This window comes from Sporobolomyces koalae (genome assembly GCF_050403365.1).
Source record: "Sporobolomyces koalae JCM15063 DNA, S_koalae_JCM15063T_v1_ctg17, whole genome shotgun sequence".
In the NCBI taxonomy this organism is placed as follows: Eukaryota; Fungi; Basidiomycota; class Microbotryomycetes; order Sporidiobolales; family Sporidiobolaceae; genus Sporobolomyces; species Sporobolomyces koalae.
In genome coordinates, this window is record NW_027481754.1 from 136,630 (window position 1) to 154,426 (window position 17,797).

Below are 17,797 nucleotides of genomic sequence, written 5' to 3' on the forward strand. Positions count from 1 at the left end.
AGAGTGATACAGGAGTCGGTTATCAGGTCCCACCACTTCGTCACCGCTTGGCGCCAACCGCACCCTTGACTTGTTCGACGGGATGAAGCTCCTCTCCTTCCTGCAAATCCTTGACGGTGTGCGTGAGGACTCCGCCCGCAACGCCAAAGGTTGCTCCAGAACCAATCACCCAAGGTAGCCGTGCCCGCTTCAGGAAAATGGTCGTCATTACGAGCTTTTTCAATCCGTTCGGATTTCCATAAAGTCAGCTAATAGAATCTTTTTCTTTTTTGTCCCTCGTGACCTCTCAGATCAGGGAAGTGGATAAACGTACAGCACCAAGTACACCTCCAATAACAGAGTAGTCGTCACATCTCTGTTGTTTCGCGTTCGATTTGACTTTCCAGGCTTTCTCCTTCACTTGGAGGTCTCCCATTCCCGACATGCGGTACGCAGCGAGTCCGATTCCCAGAGCGGGTCCGACCGTGAACGTCGACAGCGCGACCGAACGTAGGTACCGGGACAATCCGAACGACCTGCGATAGATCGCTTGGACGAGCAGCACTGGTGGACCCACCGACGCAACCGTTTGGACTCCTACAGAATTGCCATGTCAGCGGATGAATGACTCTGAAATCATGTCCCGTGATGCCTCCCCATTCTAGAGCGTGGACTTTGACGAGACCGACAGTAACGCACCTTTGAGAGCAGAGTGCGTCAAGATCGCCGAATACTCGTCGGACTTGGGCTCGGTCATGCGTGAGAGTGTGCTTGCTGCCATGGTGCTCGATGCCGGCCCGGTTGTTAGCAATCGCGAGGCGAGACGAGAGCGGAATCACGGACACTTCGAACCGATTTGCGTCATTGATCAAATCCGAACATTCAATGCATTTCAATCGGAATCAAATACAATTGGGTAATTAACTACTTGTCGTCCCCTAGAGGTAACGCAAGACAGGCAGATATCGTAACAGTAAAGTCAATTAAATGGTGCGACTTGGGCCCAACGGCTCGACTTGGGTAAAGACATGGTATCGCAGTACATCCTTTGTGCCTCAGATCCATTCTTCCCTCCACAGCAAAATCTTCTCGATCCCTCTCGTCGTCTGTTCAAAGATCGACATCTCGTGCTGTCCCCATCTTCTGCCAGGTTGTTCAACGTAACCCGCAATGACCCACCCTTTCCTCGTTTCTGCCACTTCGAGCACCGGCAACAGCATGCCCGAGTCGAAGGGTTCATTTGAGGAAGCCGCACGGTACAAGAGTCCTCCTTCGGGTGCACGCAACGCTTGCAAGTGCAAGATTGGGTCGAAATTGGCATGTTCCTCGTTTGAATTCGAGGGCAGACCGTGAGACGACACGAGCGTGAGAGACGGCGAGTTTGAGACAAAGCTGAGAGCCGTCGAGGTGGATTGGGGTGGCAGTCGGGAGAGCTCGACCAGGTAGACGAGAGCGAGATTGAGCGAGCGTGCGAGGGAGGCACAGGCGAGATCAAGAAGGGCTTGTGGCGAGTGCGTACTGAACAATGATGGCACAGCGTCATGCTCGTCGAGCGTTGAACTCGGATGCCTGGGCATGGGAGCGACCGGAACTGCTCCAGAGTGGATATCCATTTGGTTGTTCGAACTGGCGCAGGCGTCGAAAGAGACCTTCTTCTTGTGACCCCGTTTGGCATTCGGACCTTGAGATCGACCGAAAACGTCTTTGCGTGCGTTGCGGAGAGAAGGTGCTGGAACCGAGCCTGACTGGAAAGTCGCGGCCGAAGTTGCTGACGTTCGTCGCGAGGCCAAAGCCTCGCTTGCAGCCGCACGTTGCAGCACAAAGCGTTCAATTTCAACAGTGATTTCGCTCGCAAGTGATCGCCTGCGAGTCCAGCAAGAAGAGGTCAGCTAGGGAAACTCCAGTAGTGGATGCGAGAAAGTACGTACAGACCTGCTCGCGCAGAGGGCCCGAAAGAGCCTGGGTCTTGTGCTTGATCGTTCATAAGCGAGATTACTCCGATCGCCATTCGCGCACCATCAGCCTCCTCTTCGAATTGCGCAACGGAGAAGGCAACATCCGTCGTTCGCAGCGACAGCGAGGACGGAGCAAAGATCGGCATGGCTGTTCAACAAGCGTCAAGATCTTGTCGTTAGATCTAGGTACTCTGGACGCATGCACTTGAATCGTGGCACGTACCGGCATAGAATCGGACATTCTTCTCCTCGAGGTCCCGGTTGCCTTTCCACCTCCAGTCCTTCTCGACGTCGTACACGACGAGACCGCGCGAGCCATTGAGAATCGTGTGTGCGTCGAGCGCGCCTTCGAGTCCAATCCGTTTCCAGTCCCGAGCATCGCCTGTGGCCCCAAGGACGTCGAGATAGGTTGTCGCGGGTGATGTAGGAAACAGCGTGATTGTGGCTGCAGATGGACCACGTCCGTTCTCAGCGCCAGTAAAACCAGCTTCGAGGGAGATTCGGTCGAGGATTTGCGCGAGCGGAGGATGCGACTGAATCGATCGAACAAAAGCGAACGATGGTGACGATCCAAAGTGAGAAGACTTTGCTGAATAAGCTGTCGAAGGTGCGGTAGAGGTGGTCGACGTGCCACGAGGCCGGCTGCGGGAGCTTGGGTGAAAGAGAGAGTCTTGCCGCCAGCTCTGCGTCGAGGAAGAAGAAGGACTGCCTATCGGTGGGCTTGTCGGCGAGAGTGCCGGAGAGCTCGTCGAAGGCGTCCATTGAAGATCTACGAGGGTATCATCGCTCGGGAGGAAGGCGCCCAGGAGATCGAGCGACGATATGACGCGTTCTCGTATGGGGGACAAGCGAGATTGGCTCAAAGGCGCGGGGAAATGAGCCAGGTCGAACGGGGTCAGAGTTGCGAGAGGGAGGTCAGACTTGACGGCGGATCGTCCGGCAGGATAGTCATCGGCGGGGCTATCAACCGGTGGAAGCGGAGGAGTCTCGATATCGATTTGTCCCTGTTTGCCCGCAGGGTAAATCAACTCTGTGGGTTCGTCGGAAATGGTACTGAGCACGAAAGCTTACACTGGCGTATAATGAACGATAGTCCCGCCAAGTCCGAGCAGAATGAGGCGCGTATCCGCTTCGAGTCGGCCTCTTGAGATCTAGTACCTCGTGCCGCAACATCGGCGAGGTCGGCGGCAGTGTGATGGCCTGATCATCTACTCCGCTTCGACCGTTTCGTAGCGCGAGTGCTCTGATCCGCTTGAGCAAATTCGGCTTGCCATCGTCTGCAGGCCATTCGCTCGAGGTGGTTGGAGGATAGGACAATGAGGTGATCGAAGTGATTGGCGTCGAATGGACCTTTCGAGGCGGTGGTGGGGTCGTGAGCAGGAGATGTTGGATTTCGGGAGGAATCAAGGGTTCATGCAAGATCTTGGGATCTCTCGCTTGGCGTATCAAGTGCCTCGGAATAGCTTGAACATCAAGAGCCGAAGGCGCGGGCGAGTCGGCGAGTCCTGGTGGGATTTGGTACGCGCGAGGAGGGACAGGTGGAGCGGCAGCGGCAGACGAAGTCGACGAAACGAACGACGATCGACTGTCCCGACGTTCGAGAGGAGCTCGTCCCGACGGGCCCACCGCCGATGTCCCAATGTCGTCATCGAAGCGCAAGGACGGAGTGCGGCCAAAGTCGAACGGCAGCTGTAGCGAATCCGCCTCTTCCGTGACGGGTCGGCTTCCTGTCGAACCAACCACTGACGTCGGAGACACTGGTCGAGTCGTGTATGCAGCCATGCCCTCGCAACTATGCCGGAACGAAGTGGCGCTCTCCTTGGCTTTGCCGATAGTTGTCCTGAGAGCCGTTGGAATGCTGTACGCGCGACAAGCCGCTGAACCGTTCAATATCTGTGTTGACGATGTTGCTGTAGTATACCTCGTGCAGCTGTCGACAAGTTGACCGGAAAGAGGACTCTTGTGACGACAGGAGAAGCAATGCAGCCGACAGTACTAAGAGCACGCATGATCATTGGGCGTTGCCTGGAGCCACGAGGACTCTTCTGGCAGAGTGCAAGAGCCGTTGATACGGGATACTCGGCCCGTTGACATGTGGTTGAAGATCTTCCGCAGTGTGCAATGCACCGTAACGTGCAGTAACGGTTCTGACCCCGCTTCGCGTGCTCAACTTCTCCCGCGGGAACCAAGATACATCAGGCAGTACTGTAGTGATTGCAAGTCCGATATGATAGAGAGCTGGAGCAGCACAAACAACACGAAAATCCCAGACACAAACATGCATTATGCATGACCCCAAAAAAAATATTATTCAAATCGTCCGCCGCGGACGGACCCTGACGAAGCTGCAGAGGCAGCAGACGGAGATCGAGCCATGAGCGGAGAGAGCTGAGGGTCCGTGCGACCAAGTCTCGCGACTCCCGTTTCGAGTTGCTCGGCGAATTTGACCATGTACGACAAGTCTCGCTGGACAAAGTCACGTTGAGCATGCTGAGTGTAACCGCACAGCACGTAACCGACCCGTCGAACCTCGAGAATCGGGATCAGGATGCCCGAGCTGTACGAACCGGGTCCGTTCGGAACGTATCGTGGGTTCTTGTAAATGAGTCCTCCTTCGGGGGCGCGCAACGCTTTCAAGTGGAGATTCGGATCGAAGGAAGGTGCAGGCGAGGGAAGCCCGCGTGCAGACAAGATACGCAATGTCGGTTCAGGCGAGACATGGAGGTCGAGCGCAGCGAGATAGACGAGATCGAGTTCGAGCGCCTTGGCGAGCATTTTGGTTGCTGTATCGAACATTTTTTGTAGGTCACGCGGCACGAGCGAGACCGGATCTTCGGTCGTGACGGCAAAGGCGAGCGCTGTCGAGGGGCGTTGCAGGTACTGTGGAGGGTAGGCGGCCGACGAGGTGACAGACGACGCGCCCACCGAAGAAGTGCTGGCAGTAGAGGTATGACGCGAGTGAAGGGCATTGAACTGGTGCACCGAAGCGGGCGGAGAAGCGGGAAGAGAGGGGACGGGGGCGGCAGGGGCGGTCTTGGGCCGAGCTGGGGCCGGAAGCGAGACAGAAGATGAATTCGCGGCAGAAGTGAGACCGGCAGAGGATGGAGGAGTGAGCAAAGGGACTTCGTTCGAAGTAATCTTGGGAAGATCAGGGAGAGAGGCGTTTGGCAAAGATCCGTGCAGGCGGGCGAGCTTGATCGCCATCCGCTGCGAGACCCACTGCTCGATCGCATTGCTTGCCTGGCTGGCAAAATCGCGTCTGAAAATGGACAAAGTCAGCGTCCGTTGCCAAACGAGCAGGTTCGCCAAGGATATACTCACAGTACTCGACGGTGAGCTTCGCTGAATTCTGAGCGTGGGGTCACATCGGCCACGCAGATTGTTCCGATAGGAACGGATGGGGCCGAATCCTGGCCTGCCGAGCGCGCAAAGAGTGGCACTCCAGCGTAGAATCGGGCGCCGAGCGCCGTGGAGGGCAAATTGTTCGCAAATCTGTAATGATACATATGAGCTCAAGCAGCTCATGAGGATGTCGACCGCCTATCACTGACCTCCAGTCTTTCTGAGTGTCGAGAACGACCATTCCCTTTTCTTCGCCCAGAATCGCATGCGAGCAGAACGTGACATCTCGGGGCAGCTTGTCGACGCCTTCTGGCATACCTCCGGCAGCGAGGAATAATTGCTGATCGTCATCGAGGATAGTGATAAGTCCAACCTGAGTGTTGAAGACCTCGCGACAGCGCGAAACGATCGAGCGGAATATGGGGTGATTCTCGAGCGAGTCGGCATCGGGCGCTTCAATACCGTCGTCAAGAACGGACGCCGGATTCGAGGTGAGAGAGCCGGCAGTGGATCCTCGTCTGACGCTGACGGTTCTTTGGTCTTCAGGTACTGATCCATCGGGATGATCGGCGTTCGAGGTCGATACTGCAGCCGTGCCGGCGTTGGCCTTCGCCCGAGTGCCGAAGAGATCGAGCCGGTTCACCACGTTTTGACGAGCAACCTCGTTTTCGGGACGTGGGGCCATGTACGCACGTTGTTCGAAGGGAGTCGGATCCGAAGCATCATCATGCTCCCTGACAGGGGGTAGCGGAGGGTCGTCGACATCGATCTCACGCTAAAGTGATGCGAACATTCGTCAGCCATGGTTTGCCAAAATCGTCTTCAAGCCAATCAGAAAGTACGCACCGCAGCGTATGCCTTTCCATACTCTTCCCAGGTTTTGGGCAGCTCTTCTTTCGGAGTTTTCGAGTTGAGCTTGCGCTTGACATAGCGGAGCACTCGCCTTCCTTGCTCGCGCGCCGTCTCGACTGCTCCCATTCTAGGCTTTTCCTCAACCTTGGCCAAGTCTGAACCATTTCCACGTTCGACGCCCTTGTACTTGTCGCCGATTCCGAATGCGAGGAGCGCTTTCCTGAACGGACTTTTCGCACCTCGCGCTGAATTCTGTCCAAGGGACGAGTCGAGGTTGTTGTGACGAACCGATGCAGGTCTCGCCCCGTTCTGCCGCGGATACGAGACTGGAGTGGGAAACGTAGAAGTGGTTTTGTCATATCGCTGAGCTGGGAATGGGGAAGATGGAGAATCGGCGTAATGGGAAGTTGGCACGGTCGAGGCCGCAGTCGATGGCCGCGATTCGATAGACGTGCGGATTGAACCTGTGCGGTGCGCATCCGAGTCGGCTAGTCGCTGGTGTGCAGCTTGCGCCGCAAGATCGTCTTTGGGCGAATCTGTCCGAAGCATGTCGCCGGTCGGAAGTATTTCTAGGATTGAGATGTTGCGCTACTGCAGGTAGGGGCTGAGCGTCGTCGGTAGGCTGTGCAGGTGAAGGGAATCTCCTAGCTTTGTGACTGAAAGTTCGCAGAGTGACGGGACAGGCGGAGGTGCCGGAGAAGACGAGCTGGCGAGGTTCTGCCAACAATGGCTGGTGAGCGCGTGTGGATTGGAGGTGCAGCAACAGTCACAACTGCCGGACGGTGCAGGTCAAGCCCCTGCTGTGAAAGCCGACTGACTACAGGCGGAGAGGAAGACAAGTCGCCTTCACAGTTCTTCACAGGGGGAGTCTAGAGCGCCGGAGGAAGGTGTCTCAGAGCGAAATGAAATCGCCCGCAGCCCGGAACTGCGATCGGGTCGAGCAAGTGAGACAGGCAACCCCTGGCACGGGATCCCGCTTGATGCCGCACATTACTGTACAGTAGTCGCTGACAACCTGAATGGGGCAGCCCCACTGTACATATCATTGTTGAAACGCGAGAGGCAGCGAGCGCCGCCGTGGCGTCGGACCTTGCATGGACCAGGACAAGCTCGGTGAAATCAGGAGAATGTGCCTGTCCGTCTTTCCATGCGGAAAGACTTCAAGGCAACATGTGCGCATTCGATGGACACAAAGCCACAATACAGTAGGTCTACAGCGGTAAAGCCTCATAGGCATGGAATTTACCGGGAAACCTCAGTCGCAACCCATTATTCATTGGAGCACCGAGGCAGGCTCGAGCCTCGAGTCCGACGGTTGCGCTCGGATCGCTCTGTCCCGATCAGCCAATAGAGTACCACCGGGCTGCGGGAAATCCCGCTGACTGCCATCCTGCGCGAATGCTGTAGCGGCATCGTCAAGTGCGAGTTTTCCCCGGTGGCGACAGTGGGACAGTCGACACCAATACTCTGCAATCTTGGACTGCACGCGTGACGCGAGCAAGTTGAGCTCTGAAGGAAGTGCAGAGCGGACCTCTGCCTAGGGAAGCGGAACGAAGCAATCCGTATGATCAAGTCGTGGCGCAAAATGGCAAGGCTTCCGTGTACTGTACCGTGTACAGTCCCGCCCATGCGATCGTCGCCACGAGGCCACGGCGGAGGATTCTGATCCCTTTGCTCGTCGATCGCGACTGTCTTCACGGCGACCCCGCCGCGAGATGAAGATCGCAAGAAGGAAAAATGAAAAAGCACGGTCGTGAGCTATCCGCAGCGCGTCGGTCCGGATGACCTCCGGAGTCCGCACGCTGGATCCTAACTCCGGCGCGCGCTGTTCAAGATATGTACGACAGTATGAACCCAGTCGACTGAGGTGCCACCCGTACAGAGATCGCCATCGGCATGAAGAGGCGTGGCTGAATAGTTTGCCACGCCTGAATGAAGCTCTCCGCAGATTGGCTATACTGTTACAGTAGGTACAGTATCAGGCGATCCGTAACGCCACGTAAAGTGCTAGTTGAAATTGAGAAGGGTCCCCTGCCCCGGGTTGCAACTCACTGTGCCTCCACACATATTTTGCTTGTGAAAAGATCGGAAAGCTAGACATCGCGAGAGCCGCCGGAATCCTGCACGGGTTTTGTTTGCCATCTCCATCCCTTCCTTCCGACTCTGTTCTGTTTCAAGCCTCGAGCAGTCGATCGCCAGACAAGCTTCCACTTTGTCCGCGCACCACCAGGACGCTCACACCAACCAGCCTATTTCTCCCCACTTTTCCCACTGCTCATTCCGACTCCGCCGAAAACCCAGAGAACGATGTCCGATCACCCTGTCCTGCTCGAGGACGAGCCACACGTTGCCGGTTCAGTCCATGATGACTACGATGGCCTGACAAAGGCGATGGAGATGAAACAAGCTTCAAACAACTACGATCGTCTCGAGTCGCTCCGCGTCGACGACTCTCAACTCGTCGGTGCGCTCACCTATGACCAGCTCACGCTGTACGAGAAGAAATCGGTCCTGATCAACAAGGAGATGGACATGATGGTGCGTCGCGATGACTTGGCCTCGTGCTTGCCCGAGAGAATCTGCTGACCTTGTCCTGCCTTCTTCTGTTCCTTCCTGATAGAATGAAAGTGGGTTCTGGAAACTCGGCAGATACCAGTGGTGCATCTTCTTCCTCTGCGGATTTGGATACTTCCTCGATCTGTGCTGGGCGCAAGCATTCGGCTTGATCTCGGGACAAATTCAGCAGGTGCGAGCTTTGCACTTATCATGACTAGGATGCTCTGCTTACCTGCGCTTCTCGATCTGGCAGGAGTTGGGAGTCGCCAACAATCGCATCGGAGACATCTTTACAGCGTTCTCGGCTGGACTGAGTGAGCAAATGCCATTTTTTCAAATGCTCCGCTCTTGATCGCTCACGCCCTGTCCGTTGTCCTGTCAGCCGTTGGCGCTTTCACCTGGGGTAGGCACACGACGTAACGCTCCTCATTTACCAAAGCTGACCAGATTTGGATGCTCAGGTCTGCTCGTTGACGTGATCGGCCGCCGCTGGTGCTTCAACATCACCTGCCTGCTCGCCTCGATTTTTGGACTCATCTTCGCAGCGCCCTCCAACTTTGGCGCGCTATGCTTCATCATCTCGCTCGTTGGCTTCGGAGTTGGCGGCAACATCCCCATCGATGCCACCATTACGCTCGAGTTCTTGCCTACCGTAAGCGATTCGCTTGACAAGCACCGCGGAATTGCCGTTACTAACATTCTGCGGCGTGTGGCAGAACCGACGATTCCTCCTGTGTGCCCTCTCGACCTTCCAACCCCTCGGAGTCGTCGTCTCGTCGCTCATTGCCTGGGGTCTCGTGCCCAAGTACGCCTGCAACGTCAACTACCCGGCTTGCAGCACCGGTGAGACTCCTTGCTGCACCAAGTCATCGAACATGGGATGGAGGTACTTCACGCTCGCGCTCGGAGGGCTCACACTCGGTGTATTCCTCCTGCGCTTCTTCGCCTTTACTTTCTACGAATCGTGAGCTTCTATAGGTGTTGAGTTTAAGCTTGATCGCTTTCTGACAAAAGTGATTTCGCGCAGGCCCAAGTTTTTGCTCGCCAAGGGTCACGACGAAGAAGCGATCAAGGTACTCCACAAGATTGCCAAGTTCAACAAGGCCCCTGTGCCCAACCTCACGCTTGATGACTTCCGCCTTCTCGAGGCTCAAGCTGCCTCGGAGACTTCGATGGGATCCGACGAGCCTCTTGCTTCTGGAACAAAGAAGCTCACGACCAAAGAGCAAGGAAAGGCAGTCTTTATCCGCTTCCTCCGCGAGTTCAAGCACCTCAAGGGTTTCTTTGCGACCAAGCGCATGATCTGGCTGTCGGTCACTCTCTGGATCGCCTACGTAAGCCTTTCAAGCAATCTTACCTCTGCCAGGCCGTACTTACAAACTCCTCTATGACACTAGATGTCGCTGTTTTGGTCGTTCTCGATCGCTGGCGGTTTCCTGCCCCTCATTCTTCGTCAAAAGGGAGTCGACACGAGTACCTCGCTCAATACCACCTACCGCAACTATGTCATTGTGTACTTGCCTGGTGTCACTGCTACTATTTTCGGTTCTTTCGTGCGTCCAACATCTTTCCGAGCGATTCCTCAGGCTCTGACCCTTTTTTCCGCTTGTCACAGCTCATGGAGATTCCTCGCCTCGGTCGCAAGTACGCGATGAGTTTGGCCGCCGCGCTCATGGGTCTCTCGCTCTTCCTGTACTCCGTGGTCAATTCGTTCAACGGATTCACGGGAATGAACCTGTTCGAATACTGGGCGCAATCTCGTAAGCTCGCGAACTGCTTGTTTCGATTTTTGAGGATACTGCTAACCTGCTTTATGGAACCTGCTTAGTGTACGCTGCGCTCCTGTACGCCTACACACCCGAGGCATTCCCCGCGCCTGTGCGCGGCAGTGGATCCGGAATCGCTTCGACCCTCGGTCGTCTCTCTTCGACGGTTGCGCCGATCGCGGCCGGTACGATTTTCAACCCGCGCACGTTCGGAGTGTGCTACATGGCTGGAGGTGCGGCGTTCGTGTCGGCACTTGCGTGTCTCTGCTTGCCGTTCGACACTCGCGGCAAGCACAGCTTCTAAGGTTCAGCCGCCGTGAATTGGATAATCTTCCTTTGTGCTCGTGTACTTTTTTCGGCGTAAGCGCGTTCCGCCAACGTGTACACTACCCAAGTGATCAATTTGTTTCTCTCTCTTATCTGAGAAGTATTCAAGAAGTCGGACGAGTTTCCCATTTTCAGTTTTTTTCTTGTGGCTCTTGTGTGGCTCGACAATTAGAAACTCCTTTTCAAGAAGGATCGTCTCGCTATGTTTTTGGTCTTCGGAATCAATCTTCGTCTTGTTGTCCATTATGGTACCTAAATCCGTTGACATGGAGAGACAAAGCATGAGTTATGAAATGAGACATCGCCTTCGCTGCTGCCGACGTCATTCAGTTTGGCAGGCATTCTCTTCGTCGCTACACCTCTTTCTCCTCATCAAGCCATCAGCATGGCACAGGCGGCACCCGCAGCAGCGTCTCTACTCGCACAAAAGTACAATCAACCCGACCCGCTCGAGCTCGCCGCTTCAAACGAATCGCCCACTTCGCTCCTCTCGACGTCAATGGCAGACGACCCAGCTCTGCAATCTGCCGCAGTCTCGAACGCGGATCTCGATCGCGATGTTACTAAACTCGCACCGCCCGCTTCGAGTTGGAAGGAACTCGCGCTTGGAGTCGATGCCGGATGGAGGCGTGAATTGAGTTGGATCGCCTTCTCGACGATCGTCATGACCCTCACCCGGAACGCCTGTTTTGACAAGCGGTACGTCTCTCAAATCTCTTTGCTCTTGGCGGTCTAGCCAATCTGATCGTGGTGGATTCGGTTCAAATAGGGTCTTTGGAGACTATCTTTTGCACAATCTCGCTCCTATCGAACGCGATTCGGTCACTTGGAGATGGATTTTCATTACGAGGATTTGGGAAATGTGCTTGGTCAGCTACGTGTGGAAGCGGGTCCGAGGGGGCTTGAAGCGCGAAGGCGGTGCGTTGCGGATTCGTTCCACTCGTCTCTCGTTCAATTGCGATACTGATGTAGATCGTCGGGCAATAGCGTTGTTTGGACTCGTCTACGCTCTCGTTTCGCGATCCGGCCTCTACATGTTTGAGCACTCGTACTTTCTCCTCTCGTCTGGAGCACCCCTCCGGCTCCTCTTGATCGATTCGCTCGCATTCCTCGTCACGCTGTACTGGCTGCCGACCTTCCACCCTTCTCCTCCGTCTGCCCGTGCCCCTCTCGGCCTCTTGAAGCGGCTCGAGCTCGACCCTGCGCTGTTCTGGAACCTGTTCCTCGCAGCGGGTCTCTCGACCTTTGTCTCGGCGTTCGGCAGCTACGCGATCGAACGCCTTGGAGGCAGTCAGTTTGTCAAGGAGAACGTGTGGGATGTCGAGATTCCAGCCTACTTGCTCAAGGATCAATTGACCTCTTCGCAGATGATGGAGGTGAGTCTTGCAGACAACCTACTCGTGCTGTAGATCAGACAATTAACGCATTTCTGTCGTGACAGCACCCGACCATCCGCGTCCCGACTCTGCGTCACACTCCGCCCCTGACCATGTCGGCGCATCTGTTGCACGCGTTCCTTTCGACGTTGCCGCTCCTCGCGCTCTCGTCGTTCCTGCCGACCCTCAGCCCGCTCGCGATCGGCGCCTTGTCCTTCCTGATCATCTCGATCCCTTCCACGACCCTCTTGAACGACATCTTCCCGATCAAACTCGAGGCCGCGGCTGGAGTTGGCGCAACGCTCGGCCTCAAGGGTCTCGTCGGCAGCGGAATCGTATCGTGGGTGATTGAACAATTGCGCAATTCACTGTTGGTCCGTATCGACAAGACGACGTTGTTGGTGCTCGACGAGGACGCAGAAGGTCACGAGGAAGTCGTCGCGGTGGCCGAAGTCGAACAAGTCGAGGTGATCGAACCTGAGGAGAGCCTCCGTTCGAAACATGGCAAAGGAGGAATGACCAAGAGACGAGCAGTCGGCGCCGGAACGAAGCTCGATACCGATCACTGAAGGACAGGCTTGTAACTTGCACAAAGTAATGACCGATGAAAGAAAGAACAGCTAGCCCGATTCGTATGTTGTGTATTGTAAAACGCGACTTGATCTCGATCAAGGCAGGCAGACTCGAGCGCAGTGAGAGCGGCAGCACAGGCAGAGAGCGTGCGGTCCAGGCGTGCAAAAGACAAGTCAAAAAGAATTCTTACAACACGAATTCAACCCAGGTGCCTCGTTTACTTTCCTTTCGCTATCGGCAATTCGCCCCACTCGGCTTGGCCCGGCAACCTCCCTACACGTTTGTTCTCCCAGTCGGTCGACTCGCCCAATTCATTCGTAGCTTGCAACCTCTGTTTTGAAGTATTCGGTCAGTTGGGTCTTGCGGGTTTCGCAAACCATGAGACCGTCAGCAGCCGAGATGCTCACGTAATACTCTTCTCGGACGTCCCATTTGCGTCGACCTTTCTTCATGCCAAGTTCCTCCTCCTTGGTCATAGCGGTCACGCGTTGATCTCTCAAATCGTACCGAGTTTGAGTGAACCCGGACAAGGCGAACGAAGACGTGACGAGGACCAGGATGAACGGTAAGCCGAAGTAGGTGAATGGGTGTCGTCGCAATGATGAAGTCAATGGAGAACTATCGGGAGACGAAATACCATTCGGATCAGTATTTTGACTCCATCGCTCTGAAAGAGTTGGTATGAAGCTCAGCTTACCGATTGATGGGCTTGTTTGCGAATGGTGGCATTGGACAAGTCGAGCGTGGGGTGAAGAGCGAAAGAGTGGCGAAACTAGATGAAACAAGAGTAACGCAGCTGCTCCTGGCTTTGCCCAATACCTATTCTCCTCGAGAGGCTGCAGCCACGCTACGACGATTGTACCGACCCTGTTTGCTTGGTCATGCAATCCAGGCCAGACCATTCTTCCAGTGTTGCTCCGTTGCGCACTCTCTCGCCGCACGACAGCTCCGCATCATCCACGCGCATGCGTCGAACGTCAAGACATTCAATACGGCCGTCTCGCACATGAAGCCCCTTGACGACCGCCGTGAGCGTGGAAGGACAACTGGGGGCTTTGCAAGCTACCGTTGAATTGCGGATACCCGCGGACCAAACAGGAAACCTCCGCTAGACCATGTCAAATACGGCAGAGTGGACTCGATAGGGTCAGAGCTCCTCCCAAGGCGCCTGAACTGTCCCACCACCGCTTCTATGTCTTGCCCCGCTCGGGCTAACCATGACAGGCTGCTACCGCGGATCTCGTGGCAAGCGAGCAGCAGCCTCTGGTTATCAATCACTCTAACTCTAGCTTGATGCGACGGATCTTTGAGCGCCGTGAATAAATTCTGACCATTGAATCAGAGGAGCCATTTTATATAAGAGTATGTTCATCAAGAATTTGTTATGAAATGCTTCTTTTCGCTCGAAGAATCTCGGAGGGCAGAATGTGTTACCGAAGCATGTTACTGCCATGTGGGCGGTCGGACTTCTCGATGCAGAACAGGCGCAATTTCGATCACACATTGAGTTTGCAACGCCAAATGAGGCAGGTGCGGCGAGCGAACTCCGCGGCCGCCTTCTGCGGATCACTCCACTCGTTTACCCTCGCTCGACTCGATTCGCAACTCTGACGCGTCGCAGACAAGGTCAAGAGCTCTTCGAAGGACGTTCCGTCCTTGACAAGCTGTCGCCGATTGTCGTGCCGACTCGTGAATCGCGCGTTTCGTTTCACTCAACAGAGAACATCCCGCAACCCGCTCGCTCGCCTTCACGCCGGATCGCGACTCTCAAACTCTGTCGCAAACTCGTCATTGATAGTCTATCCGGACTTGTCGGGAGGCGCACCGCACAAGAATCTGCACTACACCCTGCGCACCGAGTCGAAACTCTCGCAGTCTCTACACCTCGTTCCGACTCGCCCTCTCTACCCTTTCGTGCTCAATCACGTCAGCAGTAGTCTTCTCGACGGATACAGAGCCGACCCTTACGCTCTATACGTCCTATCGGGATGATGGACATTGGAGCGATCGCAGCAGCGCTTGATGGGATCGATCTGCGTACAGGCACGCCTCCCGAAAGCCCCCAGCGAGACAGCACGAGGTCGAATCGAACCGACAGTCCCGCGAGCAAGGTAGGTCAACGCCGTGAGAAGATCCGTATCGCTGCCCTTCAAACGGCTGATTTGTCTTCCTTCCATTTTGCCACGGGAGCAGCGCTCGCACCGGTTCACAGTTCCTGGTGCTTCCACGGGCTCTGCGATAGATAAGTTGTCGCCGCGTAAGTCAATCGGGCAGCGACAAACCGATCCCGAACTCGGATACGAACCCTGTCTGGTTCCCGCCTCGAACGCGACAAGGGTTGAGCCCGACGAGCTCTATCTGACAACTCCGTACGATGCACCGACCCTCGATGAGCGATCTGCCGAGACTAGACCCGAGTACACAGGATCGTCCGGATCCTCTTCAGAAGCCGAACAACTCCGGGGTGACGGTTCTGGCCCTTCGTCCTCATCTTCGTCTTTGCTCAGCCATCAGCAGCAGCAATCTCAATCTTCGGCTCCGTTGCAATACCCAGTCAACCCGCCCCCACTCTTCTACAATAGTACGAGCCACACCTCGATGCCTCTTTCGCCTCCTTCTCTCTTCAATTTGGTCCCGGGCGGATCTCCCACTTTCACTTACCACCATTCGTTCACTCCAAACTTTGCACCTACCACTACGCAGCAGCCGCAGCTGCAATCATTCCCGACCCTCCAGCCTCAAATCGCGTCGTCGCACTTTGGTGCCGTACCAGACACTCTTTCGAACGGGTTCGGACTCGGAGTTGGCGCTCATGAAGTTCCAGTCTATGGACCAGGAATGGCGATGGGCACGGGCAACGGTCCTGTGCGCAGGAACCCTAGTCCGAGCTATCTCCGAAATGCTCAAGATGACGAAGTGTACGTCCCTCCTTGAATTGTTGGCATAGTGCCTCTTCGCATGCGAATCCCTGACTCTTTCTCATTCATTTCCTGGCAACAGCATAGAAACTGCAATCGTAATCAAGTCGATCCCGTTTGCGTGCCCGAGAGAACAGTTGCTCGCACTCATGGTCAGTGACTGACATCCTCGGCATGTTAGCGCTCATTGCTGATATCGACTATTCCTGCATGCGTCTTCTCCAACAGGCGTCACTTCAACTCCCGATCCCGCTCGCGTTCAATTACCACTACGACCTCTCGCTGAACCCGACCCCTCAACAGCAAGAGCCTCGACAAGATCAATTCCGAGGATTGGCGTTTGCGAATTTCCGAAACGGGGAAGAAGCAAGGATCGTTGTGTGCGCGCTCAACGGGTTCGAATTCATGGCGAGTCGAGCACTCCCTAGTCATCCTTTGACGTTCTCTCTCCTCAAGTTCGAACTCCCACGCTGATCGTCGTTGCGCTTTGTTCGTACAGGGTAGGAAACTTCGCACCGAGTTCAAAAAGGTTCTCAAACCCGGAGAGAAGGAAGCGATCGAGCGCAACAAAGCACTCAAACGGATCAGATCCGTTCAGATGCTCTCTGGTGCTGGATCGAGCAACGGTTCGAACCATCAGCACGGCACGAACCATCAGAACTGGGATCGAGGAAACGCAGGAGGAGGCAATCGTGGTACTCACCAGGGATGGAACGAACCGAAACCGAGGGACGCCTGGAACAGGCGAGACGGACACGCGAATTCGAACGGTTACCACAGGAGCTTTGAACCGGACGAAACGACAACGGAAGAGTATGGCCGGCTGGTACACAGTCACGCGTTCGCGTCGTCTGCGGCACAACACACAAACCTGTTTGGTCCATCGAAAGACATCACGACGCCGTTCAGCAGTGGGATGACGCACGGCAGTCCGAGCGAGAACCTTATGGATGGCAGTACCGTCATGAGTGGGAGCGGAAGTGGCAGTGGGAGCTTGTTGAGCAGTGGAGGACGAACAGGTGTTGGAAGGCATTCGGACAGCGGGAGCGACAGTGAAGAAGGCGTTGGGAGTTCCGTCAGTGTGCGCGAAGAACTCAAGAAAGGTAAGTCACGATCATGGCTGTGTGCCTACAATCGGATGTTAACTTTCGATCCTTGTCGCGGATAGGCCTCGACTTGAACGATCCTCAAACCCTGCAACTCTACTCGCAGCTATTGTTGTTCTCGTCTTCACCGTCCCCGCCGAACCCTTCGTCGACCGAATTTGAAGGCATGAGTTCAATCGAACGACGCAAAGTCAAAATGATTGCGAGGATGTTGGGACTCGGGTATGGCAGTGAAGACATCATTGGAGGAGGAAAGCGCGTCCTCCTGTGGAAGACTGGTTCACAGGCAGCTCCCTTGCAACCAGTCAGTCTGTTAGAGCGTTTCCACTCCGTCCACCCACTGACTCGAGCTCGCATTGCAGTCGCTTCGTTCGATCTCATCAGCAGGACCTCTGCGTCGACCCGCCTCGACGTCTTCGTTCCATGCTCTCCCGTCGACAGCTTCCTCTTTCGTGCCACCTCCGGTGCCTAGCTTGCCCGCGTTCTCGAGTTACCTCTCACCTCCGGGCTCGACCGGGTTGCGGGGCAAGAAATCGATGCCCGAGTTCCGACCTTCGTCCGGCTCTTCTTCGTTTTACGCGACCGACGCGCCACCACTCCCTTCAAACTCGTTTGGTCGTCCCCAGCTCAGTAACCTGGGTCGCAAGTCCTCGAGCAATTTGCGAGCTCCGCAACAGCAGCAGCAATTGTACCGCTCCGAATCGATCTCTTCGTTCCCTTCTTTCACAACGCAACGCACCCGGGACGTCTCGTCCTCTCGGGGCCTCTTCCGTCACCGTCCTGCCGCTTCCGCGACCGAATCTTCGCTCTCGTCTCCGATCGAGGCTAGAGGAGGCCTGTCGAGGAAGGAATTTTACTCGACTGGACTCGATCCCGCAGGGTCATCGGATGTTGGGTCGAACGGTCTCGCATCGCTAGACTTTTCAGCACCTCGAATTGCGTCCGATACAAATCCGGAATGGAGGACCAGGAGAACCTGAAGACAGTCAAAACGTTTCAGTTTGAATCCTTTGCTCGGAATTTCGCCTTTTCTCTATGCCCTTTCTA

General features: G+C 55.5%; 6 protein-coding genes across 6 annotated transcripts; 3 read left to right on the plus strand and 3 right to left on the minus strand.

Annotated features, from left to right (window-relative positions):
- Window positions 1-40: 40 nt before the first annotated feature.
- On the minus strand, window positions 41-736 carry JCM15063_001004 (uncharacterized protein; the record flags this gene model as incomplete). The annotated part of the gene is made up of 3 exons (XM_076678805.1): window positions 41-214; window positions 314-576; window positions 679-736. 3 exons carry the CDS (start codon window positions 734-736, stop codon window positions 41-43), a joined length of 495 nt encoding a protein of 164 aa, XP_076534043.1.
- A 298-nt stretch (window positions 737-1,034) lies between these two features.
- On the minus strand, window positions 1,035-6,677 carry JCM15063_001005 (GAF domain-containing protein; the record flags this gene model as incomplete). Its single annotated transcript, XM_076678806.1, has 8 exons — window positions 1,035-1,842; window positions 1,908-2,082; window positions 2,158-2,938; window positions 3,006-3,774; window positions 4,270-5,193; window positions 5,256-5,426; window positions 5,486-6,051; window positions 6,123-6,677. The coding sequence occupies 8 exons, from the start codon at window positions 6,675-6,677 to the stop codon at window positions 1,035-1,037; spliced, it is 4,749 nt and encodes a 1,582-aa protein (XP_076534044.1).
- A 1,758-nt stretch (window positions 6,678-8,435) lies between these two features.
- JCM15063_001006 (uncharacterized protein) lies at window positions 8,436-10,754 on the plus strand (the record flags this gene model as incomplete). The annotated part of the gene is made up of 10 exons (XM_076678807.1): window positions 8,436-8,666; window positions 8,749-8,874; window positions 8,938-8,998; window positions 9,067-9,087; window positions 9,146-9,336; window positions 9,401-9,648; window positions 9,712-10,018; window positions 10,082-10,237; window positions 10,300-10,444; window positions 10,513-10,754. The coding sequence occupies 10 exons, from the start codon at window positions 8,436-8,438 to the stop codon at window positions 10,752-10,754; spliced, it is 1,728 nt and encodes a 575-aa protein (XP_076534045.1).
- A 408-nt stretch (window positions 10,755-11,162) lies between these two features.
- JCM15063_001007 (uncharacterized protein) lies at window positions 11,163-12,722 on the plus strand (the record flags this gene model as incomplete). The annotated part of the gene is made up of 4 exons (XM_076678808.1): window positions 11,163-11,476; window positions 11,547-11,695; window positions 11,765-12,153; window positions 12,219-12,722. The coding sequence occupies 4 exons, from the start codon at window positions 11,163-11,165 to the stop codon at window positions 12,720-12,722; spliced, it is 1,356 nt and encodes a 451-aa protein (XP_076534046.1).
- Window positions 12,723-12,943: 221 nt separating this feature from the next.
- Window positions 12,944-13,455, minus strand: COX16 (Cox16p; the record flags this gene model as incomplete). Its single annotated transcript, XM_076678809.1, has 3 exons — window positions 12,944-13,057; window positions 13,134-13,344; window positions 13,424-13,455. The coding sequence occupies 3 exons, from the start codon at window positions 13,453-13,455 to the stop codon at window positions 12,944-12,946; spliced, it is 357 nt and encodes a 118-aa protein (XP_076534047.1).
- A 1,259-nt stretch (window positions 13,456-14,714) lies between these two features.
- PIN4 (Pin4p) lies at window positions 14,715-17,730 on the plus strand (the record flags this gene model as incomplete). Its single annotated transcript, XM_076678810.1, has 7 exons — window positions 14,715-14,850; window positions 14,969-15,644; window positions 15,727-15,796; window positions 15,873-16,052; window positions 16,144-16,747; window positions 16,813-17,054; window positions 17,113-17,730. 7 exons carry the CDS (start codon window positions 14,715-14,717, stop codon window positions 17,728-17,730), a joined length of 2,526 nt encoding a protein of 841 aa, XP_076534048.1.
- Between the last annotated feature and the right edge of the window lie 67 nt (window positions 17,731-17,797).